The 23,912-nt window shown below is 24.1% G+C and overlaps 5 protein-coding genes across 5 annotated transcripts; 3 read left to right on the top strand and 2 right to left on the bottom strand.

Annotated features, from left to right (window-relative positions):
* Positions 1-1,024: 1,024 nt before the first annotated feature.
* On the top strand, positions 1,025-3,072 carry Phum_PHUM235450 (uncharacterized protein; the record flags this gene model as incomplete). Its single annotated transcript, XM_002426029.1, has 5 exons — positions 1,025-1,064; positions 1,125-1,909; positions 1,997-2,417; positions 2,490-2,773; positions 2,872-3,072. The coding sequence occupies 5 exons, from the start codon at positions 1,025-1,027 to the stop codon at positions 3,070-3,072; spliced, it is 1,731 nt and encodes a 576-aa protein (XP_002426074.1).
* A 1,310-nt stretch (positions 3,073-4,382) lies between these two features.
* On the top strand, positions 4,383-7,286 carry Phum_PHUM235440 (exocyst complex component, putative; the record flags this gene model as incomplete). The annotated part of the gene is made up of 11 exons (XM_002426028.1): positions 4,383-4,427; positions 4,514-4,679; positions 4,767-5,093; positions 5,173-5,411; positions 5,488-5,638; positions 5,733-5,917; positions 5,996-6,175; positions 6,252-6,486; positions 6,569-6,785; positions 6,859-6,964; positions 7,050-7,286. The coding sequence occupies 11 exons, from the start codon at positions 4,383-4,385 to the stop codon at positions 7,284-7,286; spliced, it is 2,088 nt and encodes a 695-aa protein (XP_002426073.1).
* A 530-nt stretch (positions 7,287-7,816) lies between these two features.
* On the bottom strand, positions 7,817-12,990 carry Phum_PHUM235430 (uncharacterized protein; the record flags this gene model as incomplete). The annotated part of the gene is made up of 10 exons (XM_002426027.1): positions 7,817-7,983; positions 8,063-8,248; positions 8,329-8,542; positions 8,623-8,783; positions 8,869-9,307; positions 9,375-9,632; positions 9,854-10,063; positions 12,401-12,550; positions 12,626-12,800; positions 12,914-12,990. 10 exons carry the CDS (start codon positions 12,988-12,990, stop codon positions 7,817-7,819), a joined length of 2,037 nt encoding a protein of 678 aa, XP_002426072.1.
* A 4,415-nt stretch (positions 12,991-17,405) lies between these two features.
* Positions 17,406-18,334, bottom strand: Phum_PHUM235420 (uncharacterized protein; the record flags this gene model as incomplete). The annotated part of the gene is made up of 2 exons (XM_002426026.1): positions 17,406-17,482; positions 17,623-18,334. 2 exons carry the CDS (start codon positions 18,332-18,334, stop codon positions 17,406-17,408), a joined length of 789 nt encoding a protein of 262 aa, XP_002426071.1.
* Positions 18,335-19,394: 1,060 nt separating this feature from the next.
* Positions 19,395-22,489, top strand: Phum_PHUM235410 (mitochondrial dicarboxylate carrier, putative; the record flags this gene model as incomplete). Its single annotated transcript, XM_002426025.1, has 6 exons — positions 19,395-19,484; positions 21,025-21,180; positions 21,543-21,709; positions 21,792-21,999; positions 22,117-22,197; positions 22,334-22,489. 6 exons carry the CDS (start codon positions 19,395-19,397, stop codon positions 22,487-22,489), a joined length of 858 nt encoding a protein of 285 aa, XP_002426070.1.
* Between the last annotated feature and the right edge of the window lie 1,423 nt (positions 22,490-23,912).

Below are 23,912 nucleotides of genomic sequence, written 5' to 3'. Positions count from 1 at the left end.
CATTTATTTATTAATTTTATCTTATTACTATTATTATTTTTATTTATTTATTATTAATTAATATTATTTTTATTGGATTTTTTTTTATTTAAATAATTTATTTTGTTTGTTTTTTTTTTTTTTACAATCATTTTTGAATTCTGGCAGAGGAAATCATTTTATGATTGTTGTTGTCATTATTATTATTACTATTATTATTATCGAACGAATACCGTACTAAGCTTTTCGTACCTTTAAGCTTTTCCGTTTTTTTTTTGTTTTTTTACGATCGGAAAAATTTTTAAATTTGTTCTTCTTTTTGCACTTTTTTTTTTGTTTTTTCCACGTGTTTCGCTGAGAAAAGAACAGAAAGAGGGATGAATGGGGGGAGGAAGGGGAGGATAGGGAGGGATTCGATTTCGTTTTGCTTTTTGCGTGGCTTATTGTTGACATATATACTCTTCAAAGAATGGGCGAACGAATCGTAACAATTATTATTATTACTATTTAAGTATTACTCTTTTCTTTTTTTTTTTAATATAAAATATATTATTACTGTTGCACTTTATTCAAAATGGTTGAAGGACAAAGAAAGGAATATGCCATCATCTGGCGAGTAGAGAAGATTTCGTTAATTTTAATGACGTGAATGAATGCATGTCGTGGAACGGGAAAACGTATAAGAGCACGACCACGGTGAGTTAGCCCTTATATTTTTACTTTTTAATTATTTTAAATTTATTTTGCTTCATTTTTTTTTTTTTTTTGTTTTTACTTTTACATAATTATTTATTTATTTTATTACTCCGCTACGATATTCCTTTCTTTGATACCTCGGCCAGAATTTTATTCGTAAAAATTATGTTGAAAAAACTTTTTTCTTTTTTTTTTTTTTTTCATTTATTCTTTCTAGCTTGTCTAAATTTTTTTTTTTTTGGTTTTTGTCTTTTTTTTTTACAGAGCACGTTGTCTTTTTTTTTCTTTGATTTTAATAAAAGATTAATTAATTGTTTTGCGATCCATCCAGATCCAGGAATGGGATAAAATGTTTTTTTTTTTTTTTTTTTTTTTTTCGAAACGTCGTCGTAAGATATTATGTGTTACAAACAATTGAAATGGAAAATTCGTTTTGTTATGTTTTCCAGGATTTTTCCTGTTCAAAGCGGAAGAGAAAAGCGGGATTATATCGGATCAGTTCAAGGCATTGGATTGTCAAACAAACGGATTGCTCACGTCATTGGAATCCAAAGTGAAACCGATTTGGAAAACGGGTTACGTGACGTATAAAAAAGCGACAGCAGCAGTGAATTGCTACGCTTTGGATACATACGACAGACTTAAATTACCTTTCGTGCAAGGAGGACAATGGATGAATTCGTATTTTTCAAATGTTCACGATGATCCACTCACGAGTGTCGCTCTGGGTTTTTGGAAAACTTTTTCCACAGGTTTATGCACGATCGCGAACGCATTGCAAAACGCCATTTTTCATTTTTGCTACGTTTTAATTGATTTTTTCACGGATGTACTTAGTGCGGCATCAAATCTATTCGTTTACACTCTAACTTATTTAAAAGATGTTTTTTTTACCGTATTTGAAATATTGAAAAGATTTTTGGGAAATTTTTACGACGCGTTGAAAAAAAGTGTACTTAACGTTTGGTCTTATTTATATTTGTTATTATTTTCCACGAAAGACGACGATAAAATTTTAAGGAATGAAATGTCGGAAAAAGTGATGGATACGTCCTTGCATTACAAGAGCAGTCCTGTTAAATCAGATGAATTAAAAAACATAGCTTGGGATTTGTCGAATTTTAAAAAAAGATTCGACGAATTAGAATCCGAATTTAGAAAAGAAAAACAATCCGTGAAAATGAGAAACGATTTTTACAACAAACAATTCGAAAATAATAATTTGGCTTTGCAGGTACCTTTTTTTTTTTTGTAAATTTTCCCTCAGACGGAAGAAAAACAAAATCTAATAATTTAATTAATTTGTTTATTTATGATTTAGAAATATGAAACCGTTTTAAATCGTGCCGTTTCGTCTGCTAAAAAACCCGATTCAATCACCAATTCCACCGTGCAATACCTTTTAGATAATCATTTCAACGAATTGAAACAATGGATATTGGAAAATTTTATGCTTAAAATTGATTCGCCCAATTTGGACGAGAATAAAATCGTTTCCATAATAGCAAAACATTTGAACAAAACAGGAGAAGAATTGATGATTCTAAAGGAAGAATTTAAAAGATTTACTCACGATCACGACGTTGAATTGAAATCTGTGAAAAAAGATTTTGGGTCTTTGATCACGAGCAACATGGGCGGCGACATATCCGACTCTTACATAAGAAAAATCGTGAACGATGCCATCAAATTGTACGACGCTGACAAAACGGGAAGAGTTGATTTTGCATTGGAATCTGCCGGTAAGTCTGAAAATAAAAATAAAAAAAAAATAAAAAAAAAAGAAATGATTACACAAATTCACTTCGTCACAGGGGGTCAGATAGTAAGCATACGTTGTACGGAAACTTACATGGCAAGTCCAAAATCGTACGTCCTGATGGGTTGGCCTCTATTTACCAAGGCTAGCAGTCCACGTGATGCAATCACACACACAACGGCTGCCGGTCAGTGTTGGGCCTTTGTAGGATCCCAAGGTTTTTTGGTCATACAGCTGTCGCACAACATCAAAGTAACGGGTTTCACGATGGAACACATGTCTCGTTTGCTCGCACCGAACGGACACATTGAAAGCGCTCCTAAAAATTTTAGCATGTGGGTGAGTAAAAATGTTTCCCTCATTCCCTCCTTTCCTTCTCCCCTTTTAAACGTGTCAAAATAACACGAGGGAAAAACTTACCCAAATGAAAATTTCAGGGATTGAAAATGGAACACGATTCAAAACCTTATTTGTTCGGTGAATACATTTATTTGGACAACGACGAAACTCTTCAATATTTTCCTGTCGCTCATCCGACGTCGGAAAAATACCAAATGGTCGAATTGAAAATTGCATCGAATCACGGAAATCCGAATTACACGTGCCTGTATCGCATTCGCGTTCACGGAAATTTATAATGACAACCTGGAAGAAACAAAAAAAAAAAACCAAGTTTATATGAAATCATTATTATTATTAACCTTTTTTTTTGTTTTTGTAATTCAAAGAAAGAGCTTTCTTTAAAAAATAAAAAACCGTGTATTATTTAAATTTGTTACAAATGAAAATTTTAAGCCAAAGATATGAGCAATCAATATATTTATATAATAAATAAATATATATATATATATTTGACATAGTGGTGACGGTAGTTCAAAAAAGTGAACAAGTAATAAAAGTGATGATGATGATGATTAACGGCCTCGAAGGAAGGAAAAAAAAAAAATGGCGTGATAAATAAAAATGAAGAACAAAATAAACCGAATGAAATTTTTTTTTTTTTTTTTTTACGTCCGCCTTAATTATTGCACGTTTAAATATTATATGTACGTTAATAATTTTTTTTTTTTTTTTTTTTCCCGGTTTTTTAGAGTTTTTTTTTTTTCTGTTTATATAAAATGTAAAAAAAAAAAAAAAAAAAAAAAAAAAAAAAAAATAATTAGAAATTTCGAAATGTAACACGATTAGATTTATTATTCGCTTATTTTTTTTTTTTTGGTACAAAACTAAAAATCAATTAATTTTTTTTTATTTTTATTTTTTTATTTCAGTTTATGATGAATGAATTTAATGAAAAGTAATTTATTGAGAAGAAAAGAAAGAAAGAGAAAAATAATAATAAAAAAATTTTTTATTTAATTTGTATGATGATTGTTTTTAACTTATATATAATTGCTTGGCATTTAAATAATAAATAAATAGATAGATATAAAAATTTGGTGAAAGGCGCTTTATGTTTAACCCCATAAAAAAAAAAGTTTATTTTGAAAAATTGTAATTTTTGAAATTTAATTTTTTTTTTTTATAAAATACATGATTAGATTGTAGAAAAGAAAAGAAAGAATAGATTTTATTTAATTACCTGAATTAAATTATTTATTTAAATTATTAAATTTTAATTCCAGAAAGAGTTGAAATTGTTAACAAGAAGTCAAAACTTATTAAAGTTAATAAAATTAAGGATTATTAAACAGCGTAAATATAAATAAAATTGACGGATTTTAATTATTTTAATTGTAGTTAATTAAAAATAATTATTTTTTGGTTATTAAACCGCAAATTAATTATTAAAATAAATTATTTTGAATGTTTTGTTTTTAATACATTAATATTTCTAATGACACGACAAAAATTTTAAATACCGTTGTTTTAGTCGTGTTAACATTTATTTATTTAATAAATGGTGTTACAAAAAAAAATAGTTTATGGGTTACGTGTTTAATTCAAAATGTTGGATCAATTAACTTTTGAAATAGAAAACAAATTAGAAATAGTAATTTAATTTTTTTTTTTTTTAGTTTTTTTTCTTTTTTTATTCGAATAATATTTCAAAATTTCGAACGTACGAATATTTTTCAGGAGCAAAATTGTTTAGATCTATTAAAGGAAAGGGTTGATAGAAGTAGTCAATTAACCAAAAATATGGTCGGTATTTTAAATTCGTTTGAAGATAGGCTTTCTCGATTGGAAGAAACAATTTTACCTGTTTATAATGAAACAGGAAATTTACAAAGGAGACAGCAAAGTAAATTTATTATTAAAGTCACTTGTTAAAAAAGGATTAATTTTCTCAATGATGAAATATTTTTTTTGAAAATTATTTTTTTTATAGATATTGAAAAAACTCTTGCGTCATTAGATACTGTGATTAATTTTTATATTGTGAGTCAAGAAGTAGATTCTATCATAAGGTCAGGACCTAGTCATACAACAGATGAAACAACAAATTTAGATACATTTTTAAAAGCAATGGATAAATTACAAACAGCTCAAGAATATTTTGAAAAGCATAATCCTCAAAGTGTCGAATTGGAAAATGTTGCAACACTGTTTAATGATGGAGGACTTGCTTTAAGTCGAGAATTCAAAGATTTAATTTGTAGATACAGTAAACCGATTTCTCCAATGGTTCTGCTTGATCTTTTGGGAAGTGATGAAGGTATTAAAGATTAATCTTGCATTTAATTTATTTTTATAGAATATTTAAATTGTGTTTTTCATATTTTTTTTTTTTTTAGATACATCTAATGAAGATACTCCACCCTCACTTCATCAATTTCCAGAAAATGTTTCCGAAGAATTATTTAAAATTGCCGATTGGTTAATTACTCACAACAGAGATGAATACATGAATGTTTATGCAAAAGTCAGAGAAACAGTTTTAGAAAATTCAATGAAACAATTAAAAGATCAACAGAAAAATGCCAGTGGAGGAAGTATGCAAAATATTCAAAGCATTCTTAGTTCTCCTTCAGCTGTATGTTTATCAAAATGAATTTAAAACAAAATAATCTTTTTAATTAGTTATTTATAAAAAGTATTTGATTTTACAGAAGCCAAAATTTCAAAACAATCGAAAAGTATCAAAAAGACTACAGCATGCATTAGAAAAAAGGGCTAATAAAATGTTATTAAAAGCTTCGCAGACTCTTGAACAGTCGACAGGGTTAACATTAGGCAACAGGAGGCCCACATTAATATTAGGTTTTATTATTATTTTTTTAAAAACAATTTTCATCGAAAAACCTTTTTTATATATTATACTTGTTGAATTGAGGTTAAAAACATTTTTATTTAGAACACAGGGAAGATCTTGTCGATGAACAGGAAATGGAAAATTATTTAGTAACAGTTATGGCATTACAAAAACTAATTCAAAATGAAAGAAATCTTATGGTTGGAATTATACCATTACAACATCAAAGTAAAATATTTGAAATTATAATTAAAAGTTCAATGGATATGATCGTACAAGATGGTGAAGTAAGTTTTTGTAATTTTCAAAGTTTTCAAATGAAAACAAAAATTTTTTTTTTTACAAAAAAATTTTTTAATTAATAGAATATTGCATCGAGAGCTAAAAAATGCATTAACAAACACGATTTTGCAGCCGTTCTTATAATATTCCCGATATTAAAACAATTATTAAACATGCAACCGGAATTTGATAAAACCGTTCAAGGCTGTGATCCGAACGTACAAAGAAAATATTTAACCATTTTAAATACTCTTCATTCCACGGCAAGTCAAATTTATTTATTTATTTTTAATTTTTTTTAAAATTAAATATATAATTATTATTAAAATTTTCATTCAGGGAGCTAAAGCACTGGAAGATTTTATCGAAAGCGTTCGAAACGATACAAATTCTCAATTACCCAAAGATGGTACCGTCCACGAATTAACAAGCAACGTTTTAGTTTTTCTAGAACAATTGACAGAATACATCGATACGATAGCTGGTGTCCTTTTAAAAGATCCTTTTTACAGTGCTCCCCTTAGCAGAATAAATTGCACAAACAAAGATAAAGCCGTCATTGGGATTTACATAAGTAAGAAAGAAAAGCAAAATTATTTTTTTTCGGATCAAGTTAAGAAAAGGCAAATGAAAAAAAAAAATTTTGAAATTTCTAGAAAAAGTATTGGCTCAACTTAATTCGACGCTCATGAGCAAAAGCGACGTTTATGCAGATGTTTATTTAAGATCAATATTTAAATTAAATAACAATCATCACATATTAAAATCATTGCAAAGAAGCGAACTCCTTGATTTGTTAAAATGTAGCGAACCAGAATGCGAAAAAAATTATTTCGACATGATACAAGATAATAAAAAAAAATACATGCAAAGGTACAAATACATAAACCCTTTAAAAATTATTAATATTATTAAATTCAATCGTTTAATAAATGGTTTTTTTTAGTTGGGGAAAAGTATTGAGTTACATTTGGAACAGCGAAGAAGTATCACAAACGCAATATGGTAAATTCAAAGACAAAGATAGACACGTGATAAAAGAAAAATTTGCGGTGAGTTAAGGGTTGACATTTTTTTTTTTTTTTTTTTTTTTTTTTGCCAAAGTCGTCGAACTTTATGAAAATTTTCCATTTTCAGGGATTCAATAAAGAAATAGAAGAGATATCGAAAATTCAACACGGATATTCCATACCGGATGTAGAATTGAGAGAAAGTTTAAAAAGAGACAATAAAGAACTCATACTACCCAAATACAATGCATTTTACGAACGTTATTCGAACGTTAATTTTTCGAAAAATCCAGAAAAATACATAAAATACACTCCGGCTCAAGTTTCCGCATTGATTGATAGATTTTTCGACGTGGCAGCTTAAATTGATATAATCGCTTTTAAAAAATTCGCGACGAACACACCCACGCACTGCCAAAGATCAAAAAAAACTAAAAGAAATTTTGCCGATTATTATTATTATTATTAGTAATGTAAATATAAATTAATTAAGGAGACAAATAAAATTTAAAGTATTTTTTTTTAGAACGGATTAAATACCAATACGACGTGGTCTTAATTAAAACGATATTATTATTATTATTATTAATATTTTAAAAAAAAAATAAATAAATTATTACGTTGTTATTTTTTATAGCGTTATAAAAAAATATGCATGCATGTATTTTATTATTATTATTAGTTATTATTTTATTTTGTATATATATGTATGAAATATACACAAATTTTAAATGGAATAAATTTTTTTTTTTTTTATTTAATGACCTCTTTGAAGAAGAAAAAAAAAATTTTTTAATTTTTAACAAATGGAAATGAATAGAAATGAAATTAAATATTGTTAGATCGAACGGTTGTTAGATTTATTAAATTTATCGACTAATTAAAATGAAAATATTATCTAGTTATAGGTGGAAATAAAACGGATGTTGGCGGTAAATTGGCATTCGACTGGTAAGAATTAATGGCAAAACGTTCATTTCTTATTGGTGGTAAAGGACTCGTTGCCCAATCGGAACTTGGTGTGCTGGAAGGAGTTCTCGTGCTATTTTCGCTACTGTCTTCTACAAAAAAGAAAATCCTAAAATTATTTTAACGTTCTCCTTCGAGCTTAAAATGCAAAAAATAATTTTTTCAAGTAACCATTTTCCGATGTTTTTATATTTTCGTACGAAAAACGTTTATTATTTAAAATCGGTGGTAATTTTCCAGAACCGTTTCTATCATTCGTAGTATTATTATGATCGGAAGAATAAGAATCGTAATAAAGTTCTTGTTGATAAAGTTTATAAAGTTCTTGAAGATCGGGTGGAAGATGTAATTTACCATCTAAAAAAAAAAAATAAAAAATAAATAAATAAATAAATTTTTCTTTCCCGGATTAAATCCCGGATTTCCTTTGATTTTACCTTCCATTATTTTCCTTTGTCGCGTTATTATTTCGTCACAAATTTGCCTTTGCCTATTAAATCTTAATATAGTTATATCTCTTTGTCTCAATGCGTTTTCTTTTGTTAATCTTTCACTTTGTAATATTATTTTATCGATTTCTAATTCGTGTACTCTTATTATTAATGATAATAATTCTTTTTCTTCATCCGAATTTATTTCGTAAGGTAATTCCTGACAATTAAAAACAAATTTTGAAAATAAAAAAAAAAATTTTTATTCATTTTAACAAGAGACAATAAAAAAAAATTTACTTTTTCCAACAGAGATGATTTTTCTTTACATCTTTCCAATTCTACTTCCGTTATACCTCTTAATTCTGAATATTTTTCTTGTTCTTTTTCAAGTATTGAAATTTCTAAATAAGCTTTTTCAATAATTTTAGAACTCGAATCTTTTTCGAAATCTTCGTAATCTAATTAAAAAAAAAAAAAATAATAATAATAATAATAATCCTTTTCTTAATAATTATTTTATTTTTTTTTTTGCTTTTTCTTTACCCAAATCTAAACTTCCCAAATCCGGTCTTTCTAGAAATCTTCCAGTATTTATACTATTAAAATAAAGTCTATTATTTTTTCCTTCCCATTCTGATATAATTGTATGTTGCCTTTCGATTTCCGTTTCTAATTCCATTAAATAACTTTCTATATTGAATAATCTTTTTCTTAATTTCATTTGTGTTTTAAATGTTGTTATTATTTCATTTTTTATAGATGCTAAATGATCGGGATTCGTTTGTCGTTGTTGGGAATAAAAGTTTTCTTTTTTTTTAAATTCATCATCTTCGATTTTAAAACGATCTTTATGAATATTTTCCATAATTATTTTATCATCGGGCATTTTAGATTTGAGTCTTGCTATTTCATCACGTAATTCCGATATTATGGTACGATATTGTGACACGTGATACGATATATCGAGTATATTTTTTTCGACCTGATGATAAATGATAATGATAATATCATTTTCCGACCGACTCCATTTACAAAATTTCCCAACTTACCTTATTCGATATACTTTTAGCTCTTTCCGCATATAAAAGCGTATTTTTACTTTCTTCCCTTTGATTTAATGCCGGACTCACGTGTGCTATCATACATGTTTGACTATTTCCGCTTAGTGCATCTTTTAACAATCTCGTTAATTTTGAATCTCTGTAATTAACGTATGTTGCACCCCCCGATAATGCATTTATGCAATTTCCCAATGCCAATAATGATCGATTTATATGAGCTCCTTCGACTAATCTTTTACCACGATTCTGTAAAATATATGTGAGAAAAAAATTTTCCTCGTGTTAAAAAATTGACCTAAAATTTTTCATATCGACCTCCTGTCATTTATAATAGACCTCCTATCATTTATTAATGAAAAAATATAAACGCAATATCACCCCGTAATTAAAAAAAAAAAAAAAAAAAAAAGAACTTTTGCGTGTTGAATTTATATTTCTTATTATTAATAAAACCGGAAATGATAAACCTTTGTTTGTGAGGCTCTTTCCGAACCGGCTAAATCAATCATAAATAATTTTCCTTGTTTAATTCTTGCTTTGAGTTTTTCATTTTTTGCACTTGGAAAAGTTTGTCGAACGTTTATACTTAAAAGTGCGTGACTTCTTGATGATGTTTTATTAAGTGCTGTAGGTTCCATAGTTCTCGCTTTATTTCCTTTTTGTAATAATCTAATCATCTGGAAAAAATATTTTATTTATTTTTATTAAAATTTTTTTAAAATAAATTAATAATAATAACGTTTTATTTTTAATTTTTTTTTTAAATATAAAAGTTTATAAAAACTTGTTAATTTATTCTTTTTTTCTTTTAAATTCGAAACCTTTTCAAATTTTTTTTTTTTTTTTTTTAAAAGTTGGCAATAAAAATCAACGGTTAAATATTTACATACACGTTTAAAAAATATATAAATATATATGTTTATGTATACATGTGGAACATGATTTAAATATAGAATTTCTAAATGTTATTTAAGATAATATTATTAGTATTAATTAGTTTTAAGCAAGAGTTATCCATGTGTTTTCAAGAAAAAGATGTTTTACAATTTTTAGTTAAAATCGAAGCGAAGGGAAAATTTTTAGATTGTGCAGGTACAATTGTATCATCCAACGCCGTTCTCACATCGGGTCACTGCATGGAAGGTCTCAAACCGAATGATGTCACCATAACTCACGTAACCGACACCGTAAACACATACGATGCTAAATCTATAACAATGTATCCGAAATACGATAGTCTACAACTGATCAACGACGTCGCAGTCATAATAACAAAAAAACCATTTGAAAAACCCTGGAAATCCGTTACTCTAAAGGATACCTTAACAGAATCCGATTGTACCTCTTTTCAAATCCTCGGGTGGTCCACGGAAGACGATAAAAATTTAAAAAAGGAAAATAAGTCATCCGATCCATCAACTTTCATACACACGCCGATGATAGCAAACGTTAAAATAATAAACAGAATCGAATGTGCACTTTTGATAAAAACATTGGGGGGAACGTTACAAGGAAAAGAAATACTTTGCGGTGTGACAAAAGAAGAAGGCGAAGAAGAACATGATAACTGTTTTACAGGTCCCGGAGGACCCTTAATATGTTCCCTCGAACCTAAACCCCCTTCGAAAAACAATAAAATGAAAAAATTCATATTAATAAATAAAAATATTAATAATAATAATGAGGATATTGTTAAAAACGGTACGTTGTCGGAGCCGATTGATTTATTAGAAACAACCATAAAACAATTAAAAAATAAACGAAACGTTATCCCTGACGATGATGATGATGATGATGATGATGATGATGATGACGATGAGGATAAGTTACATAAGAAAATATTACAACTCGGTGTTGTTACATGGGGAAAAAGTTGTTCTAAAATTCCGAGTGTGTACCTTAAAACAGAACCTTACAATCGGTGGATTCGACAAATCATCGCTGATAACAAAATAAAGAAGAGAGCTTTTAATTATACTCAATACGATTTGAACACAAAGTTTAGCGATTGTAAAACACCATTAGGAAGATGCATTGGCAGCCATATTGTTTTTAAATATTCATTTTTATTATCTGTAATTGCTATGATCGTTAATTATGTGTTACAGTCAATGTAAAAAAAAAAAAATTTAATTTAAATAAAAAAAAAAAAGATGGTATTAATTCATTCATTTTTAAAAAGAATAATAAATTTTTTTTTGTTTTTTTTTCGTTCGAAACGGAAAACCGTTATGGAAACAAACAAAAGAAAACATAACAAATAATATAATTGACCGATTACATTATTATAACAACTTCCGCATTTGTATTAATGGATTCCTTTTTTTTTTTTTTTGTTTTCTATTATTATTATTATTATTATTTACGAAAAAAAGTTTTTTTTTTTGTTTTGATTTTCTTAGTTTTTCCCGACGGCAAGAAAAAAACATCATGAATGATTAAAATAAATAATTGAGAAAATTAAAATTGTTAACAAAATCGAACTGATTTTGTTTTTTTATTTATTTAAATTATGTAAATTGTTTTCTTTTATTTTATTTTTTTTTTCCGTTCCTTAGCAATAAAAAGTTTTATTGTATTCCATTTTTTAAAAAAAACGACATCAATTAAAAATTTGAGTTTTTCTTTATTTTATGATGTTTTCCATCATCGGAATAAACATTGTCAACATGCAATGTTATTTAAAATGTTTTTGTTTTTCCGTCGATTTTTAATTTTATTTTGTTTTCTATCTTTTAATACGTAACCGTATTTTAGAATCATTTATTTACTCTATGACTTTGTCGTTATTTTAATAATAAATAATTTATTTATTTAAAAAAAAAAAAGTCAAGTGTTAAACATAAACGTTTTATTCGCCATAACAACAACACACTTCGCACTCCTTATTTCGTGTTCTACTTTAATAATTAATTTCACTTTTTTTTTTATTAAATAAATTATTATTATTAATAATGAATAATAAAATGAATTCGATTAAATACTAAAAAAAAAAAAAATTTTATTAAACTCACTTCTTCGGTCGAACTCGTTGAAACTTCTGATAATTTAACAACGTGTACAGTTTTTTCTTTTTGATCTTCTCGAAGTTCTAAAAATCCCGTTTCCGGATTTAATAAATCTCTTATATTTTCATTATATATTTCTAAATAAGACATGGTAACCTAAATGGAAAAAAAATGGAAAAATCGTTCGGATTTAATTAATTAATTAATTAATTACATAATTAAATCACCGACGTTGTAATTTTGTGGAAGATTTGTATTTTTAACAAAATTAAATATTTCATGGAGTGCTCGAACCATAATTCCAGGTTCGGTTGTTGTACCCAACATCGTATGAGTTTTCCCCGAACCGGAAGCTCCATATGCAAATATTGTCGAATTATAACCGTCCAAAACATCTTTAACTAAACTTTTAGTTGTTTTATTAAATATTATTTCCTATTCATTAAAAAAAAAAAATTATTATTATTATTATTACTATTTTCGCGAGTTTTAGTTAAATTTTTTTTTCCTAGATGATACCTGGGAACTATTTTCATCGAAAACGGCATCGAAAACATATTGTCGATCGCTACCGCGATTTTGTCGCAAAATATCATTTTTATCAGCTTCGTTTTCTTCTAATATTATAACCTTTAAAAAAAACCAGTTTTATTATCATTATCATTATCATTATTATCATTATCATTATTATTATTATTATTACATATACGTTGTATTTGTAATGATTTAAATTAAAAAAGTGTCGTGACGGAATTTTTATGCATTTTCTTTTCTCGATCGAGTATTTATGCAGAAAAAAAAAAAAAAAAACTTGTTTATAAATTCAAAAATGTCATAAAATATTTTTCAGGGGTGTAATTTAAACAAAAGGGGGAGGGAGGGGAGGGGAAATTTAAAATGACTTTAATTGGTAATTGAAAATAAAAAAAAAAACTTAAAATAAAACAAGTCAAGGATAAAATCGAAAAAAATTTGATTGCGTTCGATAAATTTGAGGTGTTATGATTAAATTACACCGTTAATCGTTAATATTATTATTATTATTATTATTATTATTATTATTAGATTTTATCAAAACTTGGGAAAAAAATTAGTTTTTTTTTTACTTTTTTTTAAAATAATTTCTCATACACATTTTCATTATTTCGTAAATTAATATAAAAAAACTTTAAACTAAGAATAGAAAACAAAAAATTAGTTAAAATAATTTTTCATAACTATGAAATCTTCAATAAAATTATTATTATTATTATTTTTTTTTTGAAAAACATCCCTGACGAAACGTAATAATAATAATAATAATAATAAATTATTTCAGAAAACGATGATTAAAAACAAAAAAAAAAAAAAAATTGTAAAAAGAATCACGCAAAAACTAAAATTAAAACTAAATAATAAAATCAATAATTCTGAAATAATTTTATTTATTTATTTATTTTTATTTTTTTTAATAATAATAATAATAAAAAATATACATAACGTTTTTTTATAACTTTATGGAATTTATGAGTTTTAAAACAAAGTGCAATTAAGTACCCCCACAAAATTTTTTTTTTTGTTAATTACTTAATAAAATAAATCATAACATTTGTACAATGTAAAATTTTTATGTTGCATTTTTGTTCTTCAAACTCATACAATGCGCGATAATAATAATAATAATAATAAGTAATTGAATGTGTGTACCATCTGGGGTATTAAGTCAAAATGAAGTATAAAAAAGTTTACATTAGGATTTTTTTTTTTTGAAAAAAAAAATAAAACATGCAAATACATCATCATTTTAAATGAAAAAAAAAAAAAGAAAGAAATTCATTGTGAGGTTAAAGAATGTGAAAAACAATGGGGGGGGGGGGGGTGGGGGAACAAAATGGTCAAAAGAAAATATAAACCGTTCAATAAATTAAAAGAAAAAAAAAACCAGGTTAAAACATCCTTAGTAATAATATTTAAAAAATGTCGGAATTATAATTTTTTTTTTTGTTACGAATAATAATAATAATAATAATAATGATAATTTTATACCCTTCCTTCTATTATTTACTAATAATAACATACATTAAATTTTTTTTTTAATTTGAAAAAAAATTGCATGTTAATTTCGTATAAAAATTTTCTTCACTTGTAAAAATGTAAATTTAAAGGTCAAAGGTTTTTTTTTTTTTTTTGCGAAGGCGTTTTCTAACCTTTTTGTATAAATAATATACACGTGACATTTAAAAAGGTTTTCACGATTTTTACGTTTATATCAAAAAAAATTTATTCTTAAAATATAATTAATCAACGAAGGTAGAAAAAATAATATATTTTTATGATTTTTTTTTCCCCTCTCCCCAATTTTAATAACACACGCAAACGTTAAAATAATAATAATGATAATGATAATGATAATGATAATAAATAAATAAATAAATAAATTTACTTACCTGATCGTTTAAACTATGTAAAATTCTATTTGATTCATCATTTTTTAACGGTCTTATTCTTACGGCTATCTAAAAAAAAAAAATTAATAATTATTAATAATTAAATAAAACATTTATTGATAATTATTAATAATTAAAACTTATTTATTTTTACATAAAAAAAAAAAAATGTTTATATTTACCATCAATCAATTCGATAATTAAAAACTTTTTAAAATAGGTCACATTGAATATTAATTCAACAATTAAAAGTTATAATATTTATTATTTTTTTTTTACACGTAAAAAGTTTTCTTTAATTAATTCTCCCCTCCCCTCCCCTCCTCCAAAAAAAAAAAAATTCACGAATATTAAAACTGGAACAAAAAAGAAAAACGTAAACCGACACGTGTGTGTGTGTGTGTGTGTGTGTGTGTGTTATGAAAAACTGTTACGAATTCATTTCTATTCTTTTCCAGACTGGAAAATTTTTTATTGGAAAAATACACAAACTATTGGAAAACATGACAATTAAATTCTTATTTAATTTTTTATTATCAATTATGGGAACGATAATGATGATAATAATAATTTTTTGTTGTCGTTTTTTTTTTAATTTTTAATATGTATGACACACGCTATCGTATATACGTAATAATCATCCATCTATACCAATAATTCAATTATTATATCGATTTATATATTACATGATTTAGTATTAATTACAATTTTCTCTATTTTACCTCCTCAATAAAAAAAAATTTGATTGATATGTTTTTTTTTTATAAATAATTTTCCATCATAAATTTAATTATTATTAATGAGTTATTAAAATCTTAAATGAATGTAACTAAATACATTTTAAATATTGATTACATTACATTTAATAATATTGATAATAATTTACTGTGTTTAAAATCAAAGTTTTTTCATTTCATAAATAAATTATGGATAAAAGTTTATTATTAGAGAGTTCAATAACCATAATAATAATAAAGTTAAAGTTTTATTGACTTCTAAATCAATTTTACCAAAAAAAAAAAAAAAAAAAAAAAAAAATGGTGACATGTGAATTTCTCAGAGATTGTTTAACTACTTTTTTTTTTTAATTTGTTTAAAAGATTTATATATCAACCTGAAATTAATACCTTAATTATTGTTTTTTTTATCAATGATAATAAATTTTGTGAATTGTTTATAATTATTATAATATTTAAATGAAATTGAATTATCTCTGAAATTTTACTTGGTTTTCAATACAAATTTTAGTTTATTATAACTAATTAATGTTTCAATGTAAATAATCATTATAATCTGTAAGTTTGACTACAGATTAACTAAAAACCACTAAAGAAATATTATTATTATTTAAAATGTTGTCATTTAAAAGAAAAAAACTAAAAAATTATTAAGTAAAAATTTTTAATATTATTAATGTGATATGATTAGGTGATCATCTCTCATTTGAATTATGTAAAATACAAATGATTTATAAATTTAAACATAATCAAAAGTAATAATAATAATTATTTAAGAAAAAGAAGACATTTTGTTTATAATTAGGCGCCAAAATAATTATCCATTGAAATATATAAAAAATTTAATAAATGATTTTTAATCTTACCATTAACTTCCTAGATATTGACTTTGTAGGACGTCGAGAAATTTTTGTTTCCGTTAAAAAAGCCATTTTTTTAAAATTTTATTTTAATATAATAAAATAAATAAAAAGTTTTCCGTTCATTGCACAAAATAACTAATTAATTTAATATAAAAAATAACACGTTGATAATTTTTTTTTCTTTTTTTCCAACACATAATCGTTTAATTATTTACACATACAGTTGTAAATTTAAAAAAAAAAAAAAAAAATGGTTGACTACGAAAGTCAATTGAGTAAAATAATTATTAATAATAATTTTTAATTTTAAATTTTTATCGCACATAATATTTTTTTATTTATTTAATATTTAATATTTTCAATATGGTGTAGTCTTTTATCAATCGAAAACTGAACTGAAAATGTAACGAAAAAAAAAAAAAAAAGAAAAAAGAAAAAAAATATCCAAGTTGAATAAATTTTATTTTAACACGCAACACTGAACCCGCGAAAATTGAATTTTTTTTTTTTTTTTTCAAAGGAAAATATTTTTTAATGAAATCTTGTGAAATAAAAATTACTTCAAACCGATATTTCAATGTTAAATAATTATTTAGTAGAATAATTCTTACTTTTTTTTTTTACATTAATAAGTTTCACCAACGCTAAAATTTTATTAAATTTTTATATATAAATAAAATTAATTATTAATAATCTTGCAAAAAATTTTAAGGGGTTAATAACATGAATAAGTTTCGTGCATTTAATGCAAAACACATTTTTTTAAAATGGGGCCAAGGGTAATATCAAAAAAAAAAAAAAAATTTACAATCCTTGACTTCATTGATTATCTTTTCAGAATTTTTTCCTTTTACCAATCGAACTGAAATATTTTTTTTTGGTGTATTTCTTAACATAACATTAATAAAAATTTGAATCGAAATCTTTTCCTGCATGGATAAATTTAATTTTGTCAGTTTACTATGGGTTAGTAATAGAAACCGAATTAGTTTAACAAAAAATCAAACCTATTTGTTATCATATAAGGTATCAAATAATTACTTTTAATTTTTCTGTCTTCTTCTATGTAAGTAATCGAATTTGAAAAATACAAAAGTTATAGGAAATTTAAAAGACATTGATTGACTTATTAATAACATTATTATAATTTTTATATTTACAAATTATTTTTTTTCAACTTTTTAAAGAAAGCTCATTAGCACCTGGAGCAAAAACATAAAAACTTTTATCTTTTAGTAAATAATGATAGTCTGATTTAGATAAATTTAATTTTTCTTTTTTACTAACAGATAAATGACCGCTCACATCATTCGCTGTACCAGTTCGTAAGTCTTTTAAAGTAATTATTATATCAGCCACATGTTTTATAGTTTTTGAAAATTTAACAAAATCAGGACATTTAATAAAATTATGAAATGAACATATAACAGTTGAATTTTCTAAATCAAACGATAAAACTCTTAGGTAATGAATAAAATTCATTACATCATTTAAACCGGACAAATATAAATTTCCAATATTTTCAACCATCAAAGTTATATTTTTATTCATTCCCCATTCATTTATTTTCCCTTTAATTTCTGAATATAAATTTTTTAATGAATTTGAAGAATTTAAAAAATTTCCAGAAACTATTTTATCCATGACATCGATTACGAAAACATTGTCGGAATTATGATAATAACTCAAACTACATCCAATTTTTTTACATATCGAGTAAAAATGTCCAATAGAATTATGACACAAAATAAGAATAATTTTATGATTATTATCAATTTGATCTTTAATCATTGATGCGATTATAAAACTTCCATCAGAATTTCCAAATTCTTCAATGTACATAAATTTTTGATTCAAAGAAACTTCGTCTAAATTTAAATTGCATAATGTTGCAGATTTTTTTTCTAAATCCATATTTACCAACGATACAAATTATTATATTTAATAAAGTAATTCTTTTAACTTTAATAAAAATTTTTTATAAACCCTTTTTTTTTTTTTTTTTTATTTCCTTAGGTTATCTTTTTTCATAACCTAAACTTTTTAAGTGTAACATTACCTGTAAAAAAAAAAAAAAATTACTTTTTTATTGAATAAAATTTAAAATATTAAATATACATTCTAAATAAATTTAATAACTGTTTTAGGTTTTTATGTGTAATATATAAAATGTTAACAATTAATAATAAATTTAAAAAAAAAAATATTGAGGTTATCTTTTTTTTTAATTTAACTTGAAAATAAAAAAAATTAATAAAAGTCTGAATAAATTTACCCGTTAACAAATTTTTATTAATTAAATACAAATGAAATACATTTAAAATATAAATTATAATCTAATTAAATGTCGGACGTCGTCAAGTCCCTAAATTAATGACGTAATAAATGTATAAATTTTATGACGTAACAAATTATTATAAATGTCATTGTAAGCTAAATGATATTGATAAAACTTTTCAAAAATTACTTTTAATTTTACTTATTTTTAATAATGTATCTAATTCAAAAGTTTAATGAAAATTTTAAATTGAATATTTCTGACGATTGTGTGGGCGACATTTGTTTTATATCGAATAATATTAGTAAAATTAAATTAATCGTTGAAGGAACTGACGCAGGATGAAATTTAACTTACAGTTTGTGTAATGTTTGTTTGTTCGGGGTTAAGTTGCGTTAAGATTGTATTTGAACACTTTCGATGTCATGCTCAGTTTTTTTTTTTTTATTTTATTTTATCCTTCACAGCACAATCTTTGTTGATTTGTCATTATTTTTTGCCAACAGGGCCTCGACCTTAGACAACAACCTAGCCTACTAGGAATCAGATTAACATTTAATTTTTATTTTTACGAAAAAATTATAATAATATTAGGTAAAACAGATTTTATTATAAATTTTTATGTGAACGAATATTGTTTTAAGTGAAAATTTCAATTAACGTTAATTTTTTTTTGTAGTGTTAATTTAAAAAAAAATGAGTGAAAAAAAATTATCTCGTTGGTATTTCGGAGGCTTAGCATCTGCTGGTGCTGCCTGTTGCACACATCCTTTGGATTTACTTAAGGTATTTATTAATTATGTAAAAATTAAACAACTATTTAAAGTTTTTCGAATTAGGAACCATAAAAGGTATCAGTAATTTTTTATAAATGTATTAAACCAATTTTAAAGATTTAAATTTAAATTTTGCATGTAAAATATTTTCATTCTCTACTGATTACTTTTATATATGAAAAAATTGAAAATCTTTATTTATCTTCTATTTCTTTTATCGTTGTCATTAATCTCTTAAATCTACTCGTCTTTAAGTAATTTGTATCGACTGTTAATTTAAATGAAACTAAAAACTTTAAGAATAAAAAAAAATGGCAATTTTAAGATTATTCCTATTAAAATTTTTAACTTAAATTCTTTTTCTTAAAAAGTTTATGTGCAGCGATAAAATTATTAAATATGGTTGTTAAAAATGTAAGAGTATTCGAATATGCAAATTGTATAAACTGATACGATTTAATTTTACTTTTTATAAATTGAAATAAAAAGCGAATAAAAAGTTTTAAAACAGTTGAAAAGTATTAAGAATAAAAAATTAAAACATTTTTCAATAACTTTAATTACATTTTAAAATTTCATAAAAATTTCTTTTTTTTTTTTTTTTTTTTTTTTTTTGCACGATTACTTATCATTTGTCAATATTTCAAAATCGGAAACAAACTTTGTTTTATTTTTCAAAAATTTTTTTTTATTTAATGACAAACAACAAATTACCAATTAAATTGTTTACATAAGAGTATATAAGTTTACAATATATTTGTAATTAAAAATTTGTTTTTATTATATTTTTGGGAAATGTACCGATTAGGCTTATTATTCAGCATTAAGTTAACATTTTCATAATAATAATAATAATAATAAGTTCAAGGTTTTCAACTTACAAAAATTTTCCTTGAATAAATTTTGTTCTAATAAATTTTATAAAAAATTTTGTTTCGAATAAAAAGGAATAAATAATGACCAATTTACTTTTTAATATTTAATTATTTAAAATTTAAGCAAACTTCCACCATCATTTTTATGTATTATCAATAAGTTTTTTTAAATGTTAATCCTTATTATATTTTTAGTTCAGTTTACAAATTGTTTGTTATTAAATAAAAATAAAACTAAAATCAAATTTAATAAGTTTTTAAGGTCACACACACACACATTTAACTTCCTATGGGCATCAATGTCAACATATTGTTTCCTTTTTTTTTTTTTTTTTTTTTTTTTTACGTTGAAAATAATCTTAACGGCCATGATATACACAATAAAGGCTGAGAAAAATATTTTAATATTTTATTAAATGTTTTTCAATAACAAACAACAACAACATATTTTTTTTTTTTTTTTATATTTCAATTAGTTAAGACTTATACCCCATAATTTTTTAATAACTTTAAATTAAAAAAAATTCAACATTGAGCTATTATTAACCGTTTAAATGTAGCGTAAAAAAATTTTTTTTTATTAGATTTTTTTTTTTCGCTCCAACGCAATTTTTCTGCAAATTTTATTATTATTATTATTATTATTATTAATGAAGGTTTTTTTATATTTTTAAGGTTCAATTACAAACACAGCAAGAGGGTAAAACTTCAGTTATTCGTTTGACTGTAAATATAATTAAACAACATGGTATATTAGCTCTTTATAACGGTTTAACTGCTTCGCTTATGAGACAATTAACTTATTCTACTACTAGATTTGGTATATACGAAGTAAGTTTTATTTTTTAATCAAAATTTAATTAATTTATTTATAAAAATAAATTCAGTTAATTTATAAAAATATTAAATAATAAGTTTTAATGTGAATTTTAAAACCTTATCAAATCGATTACATCATAATTATGATAATACCTGTCCTCAAAATGTCCTTATCAATTTTTTTTTTTTTTTTTTCATAATATGACTAAACAATATTTTAATTTTATTATTATTATTATTATTTTTTAAATTAATTGGTTTTCGGTTGAGCTTGACTTCCTGTGATTTACGATCGTGAAAACTTACTTATTATCGAATGGTTATTATTTAATTTAAAAAAAAAAAAAATGATTGAAAAAATTGTTTTATGTTAGGTTGCTAAACAGGCTGCGTCACCTAATGGAGAACCTGTTCCATTTATCACAAAAGTAGGTATGGCTGGCATTGCGGGTGCTGCCGGTGGGTTTATAGGTACTCCTGCCGATATGGTCAACGTTAGAATGCAAAACGATATAAAATTACCACCCGAAAGCAGAAGAAAGTAAGTTTACATGATAATAATAATAATAATAATAATAGTAGTAGTGATGATAATCATGGGTTTGTTGATAAATATTAATTAGTTACAAAAATGCCATCGACGGTTTGTGGAGGGTTTATAATGAAGAAGGAGTTCGCCGACTTTTTTCCGGCGCATCGACGGCGACAAGTAGAGCCGTACTCATGACTATCGGTCAACTTTCATTTTACGATCAGGTCAAAACATTTCTTTTATCAACAAACATGTTTAGCGATAATTTAACGACGCATTTTCTTTCAAGTTCAACAGCCGTAAGTAAAAGATAAATAAAAAAAAAAAATCCCGAGGGATTATTTATATCCTATGATTTTTTTCTACCAGATTTTAAAAATTATTATTATTTTTTTTTTTTTTTAAAAAAAAAAAAGGGAGCCATTGCCACGACTCTGACGCAACCTTTGGATGTATTAAAAACGAGAGCCATGAACGCAAAACCGGGAGAATTTTCCGTACGTATTTAATTTTTTATTATCATTATTATTATTTAATCGAGTCGTATAATGATTACGTCAAACGAAATAGATTCAAAGTCGATAAATTTTTTTTATTTTTAAATCATCGCCAATTTTTTTTTTTTTTTTACAGAGCATGTGGCAGTTGATATTGTACACGGCAAAACTCGGACCTTTAGGATTTTTCAAAGGATACATTCCTGCATTTGTTCGTTTAGGACCACAAACAATTTTAACTTTTGTATTTTTAGAACAACTTAGAATTAATTTTGGATTTGTGAAACAGTAACCTTTTTGAATAGCGACTCCATTTTTTTTTTTTTCGGTATTAACACTAACATTACAATGTATAAGACAAATAATCATCGTATTTGATATATAATGAAATAATTATTTTTTTACAAAAAGAATCATACGTGAATTATTTATTTTATTATGTATACTCACATTCCATTAGGTGTTTTGTGATTGGGTTGATTGTATATGTCCTTAAATTTTTTGAACATTTTTATAAAAAATAGGTGAACAAAAAAAAATTATTGATGTATAAAAAATAAATTGAAATGATTCCGTGAATCCAGTGTACAGTATGGCGGTACAAAATATTTAAAAGTTTTTTGGAAACGGGAACAACGATTATTATAAATCAAATGTTGATTAATAAGTATTTAAAAAACTGTGTGTTCAATTCGTGCCAAAAAAAAAAAGTTAAATTAAAAAACTTTTATGCAATAAATACATTTAAATGACAATAAATTTTTATGTACATATATATATATATAAATAATAATAATAAATAAATTTATAAAAATTTTATGTAAAATAATTAATTGTTATGATGTTATGAAAATTTGAAAAAAAAAAAAAAAACTAATTAATTTTTTTTAAAAAAAAATTACTCTTGTGATTTTTAATAATGAAATTTTGAATAGGTCACGTGATTTTTAATTTTAATTAAAAAAATATATATATAAAAAATAATAATTTACTCAAACTAATGAAGTGATATAGTTTTGTTGTCATTAGTTATCGATAACATTTTTATTAATTTAAAAAATTTAAATTTTTTCTGTTGTAAACACGAATTTTTTTTTCGCTAAGATATTTAAAAATTTTGAATTATTAATTGCAGTAATTTTATTTATTTTTTTACGAAATTTTTTTTTTTTTAACTAAGCTGCCTTGATTCGAGAAAAAAAAAGTATTTTTCTTTTTATTTATAAATAAATCAAAAAATTGTAATTTTTGTAAAATGTAAAATGGAGAATGGTTTTTCGTGCCTTTCCTTTTAACAAGGAATTTTTTTTATTTTATATTTAAAAGGTTAACAAATGATATTCGATTGAAAATTCTCATTAATAATTACGTCCATATCTGAAATATACTTCTATATAAATATATATATATATATATGTGTAAATGTATAAAATTTTTATATATATATATATATATATATAGTTAATTTTACAATATATTAAAAAAATCTTTTTTAATGTTAATAATAATCATGGTAAATGTAAAACATGAATGTGATGATATATAATTCTGTGTAAATTTAACTAATAATTAAAATTTAATAATCATCGAATATCAATTTATTGATTTTAAATTTAAATTCGAATTCATATGCAAGCTATTAAAATATAAATTTTTTTTTTTTTTATTAAAGTTGTTGTTCCTTTGTTTCATATAAAGCTTTAAAGCAGGGTATT

Source organism: Pediculus humanus, genomic scaffold (assembly GCF_000006295.1).
Source record: "Pediculus humanus corporis 1103172107603 genomic scaffold, whole genome shotgun sequence".
Lineage (NCBI taxonomy): Eukaryota > Metazoa > Arthropoda > Insecta > Psocodea > Pediculidae > Pediculus > Pediculus humanus.
This window is presented reverse-complemented; position numbering and strand designations above follow the sequence as displayed.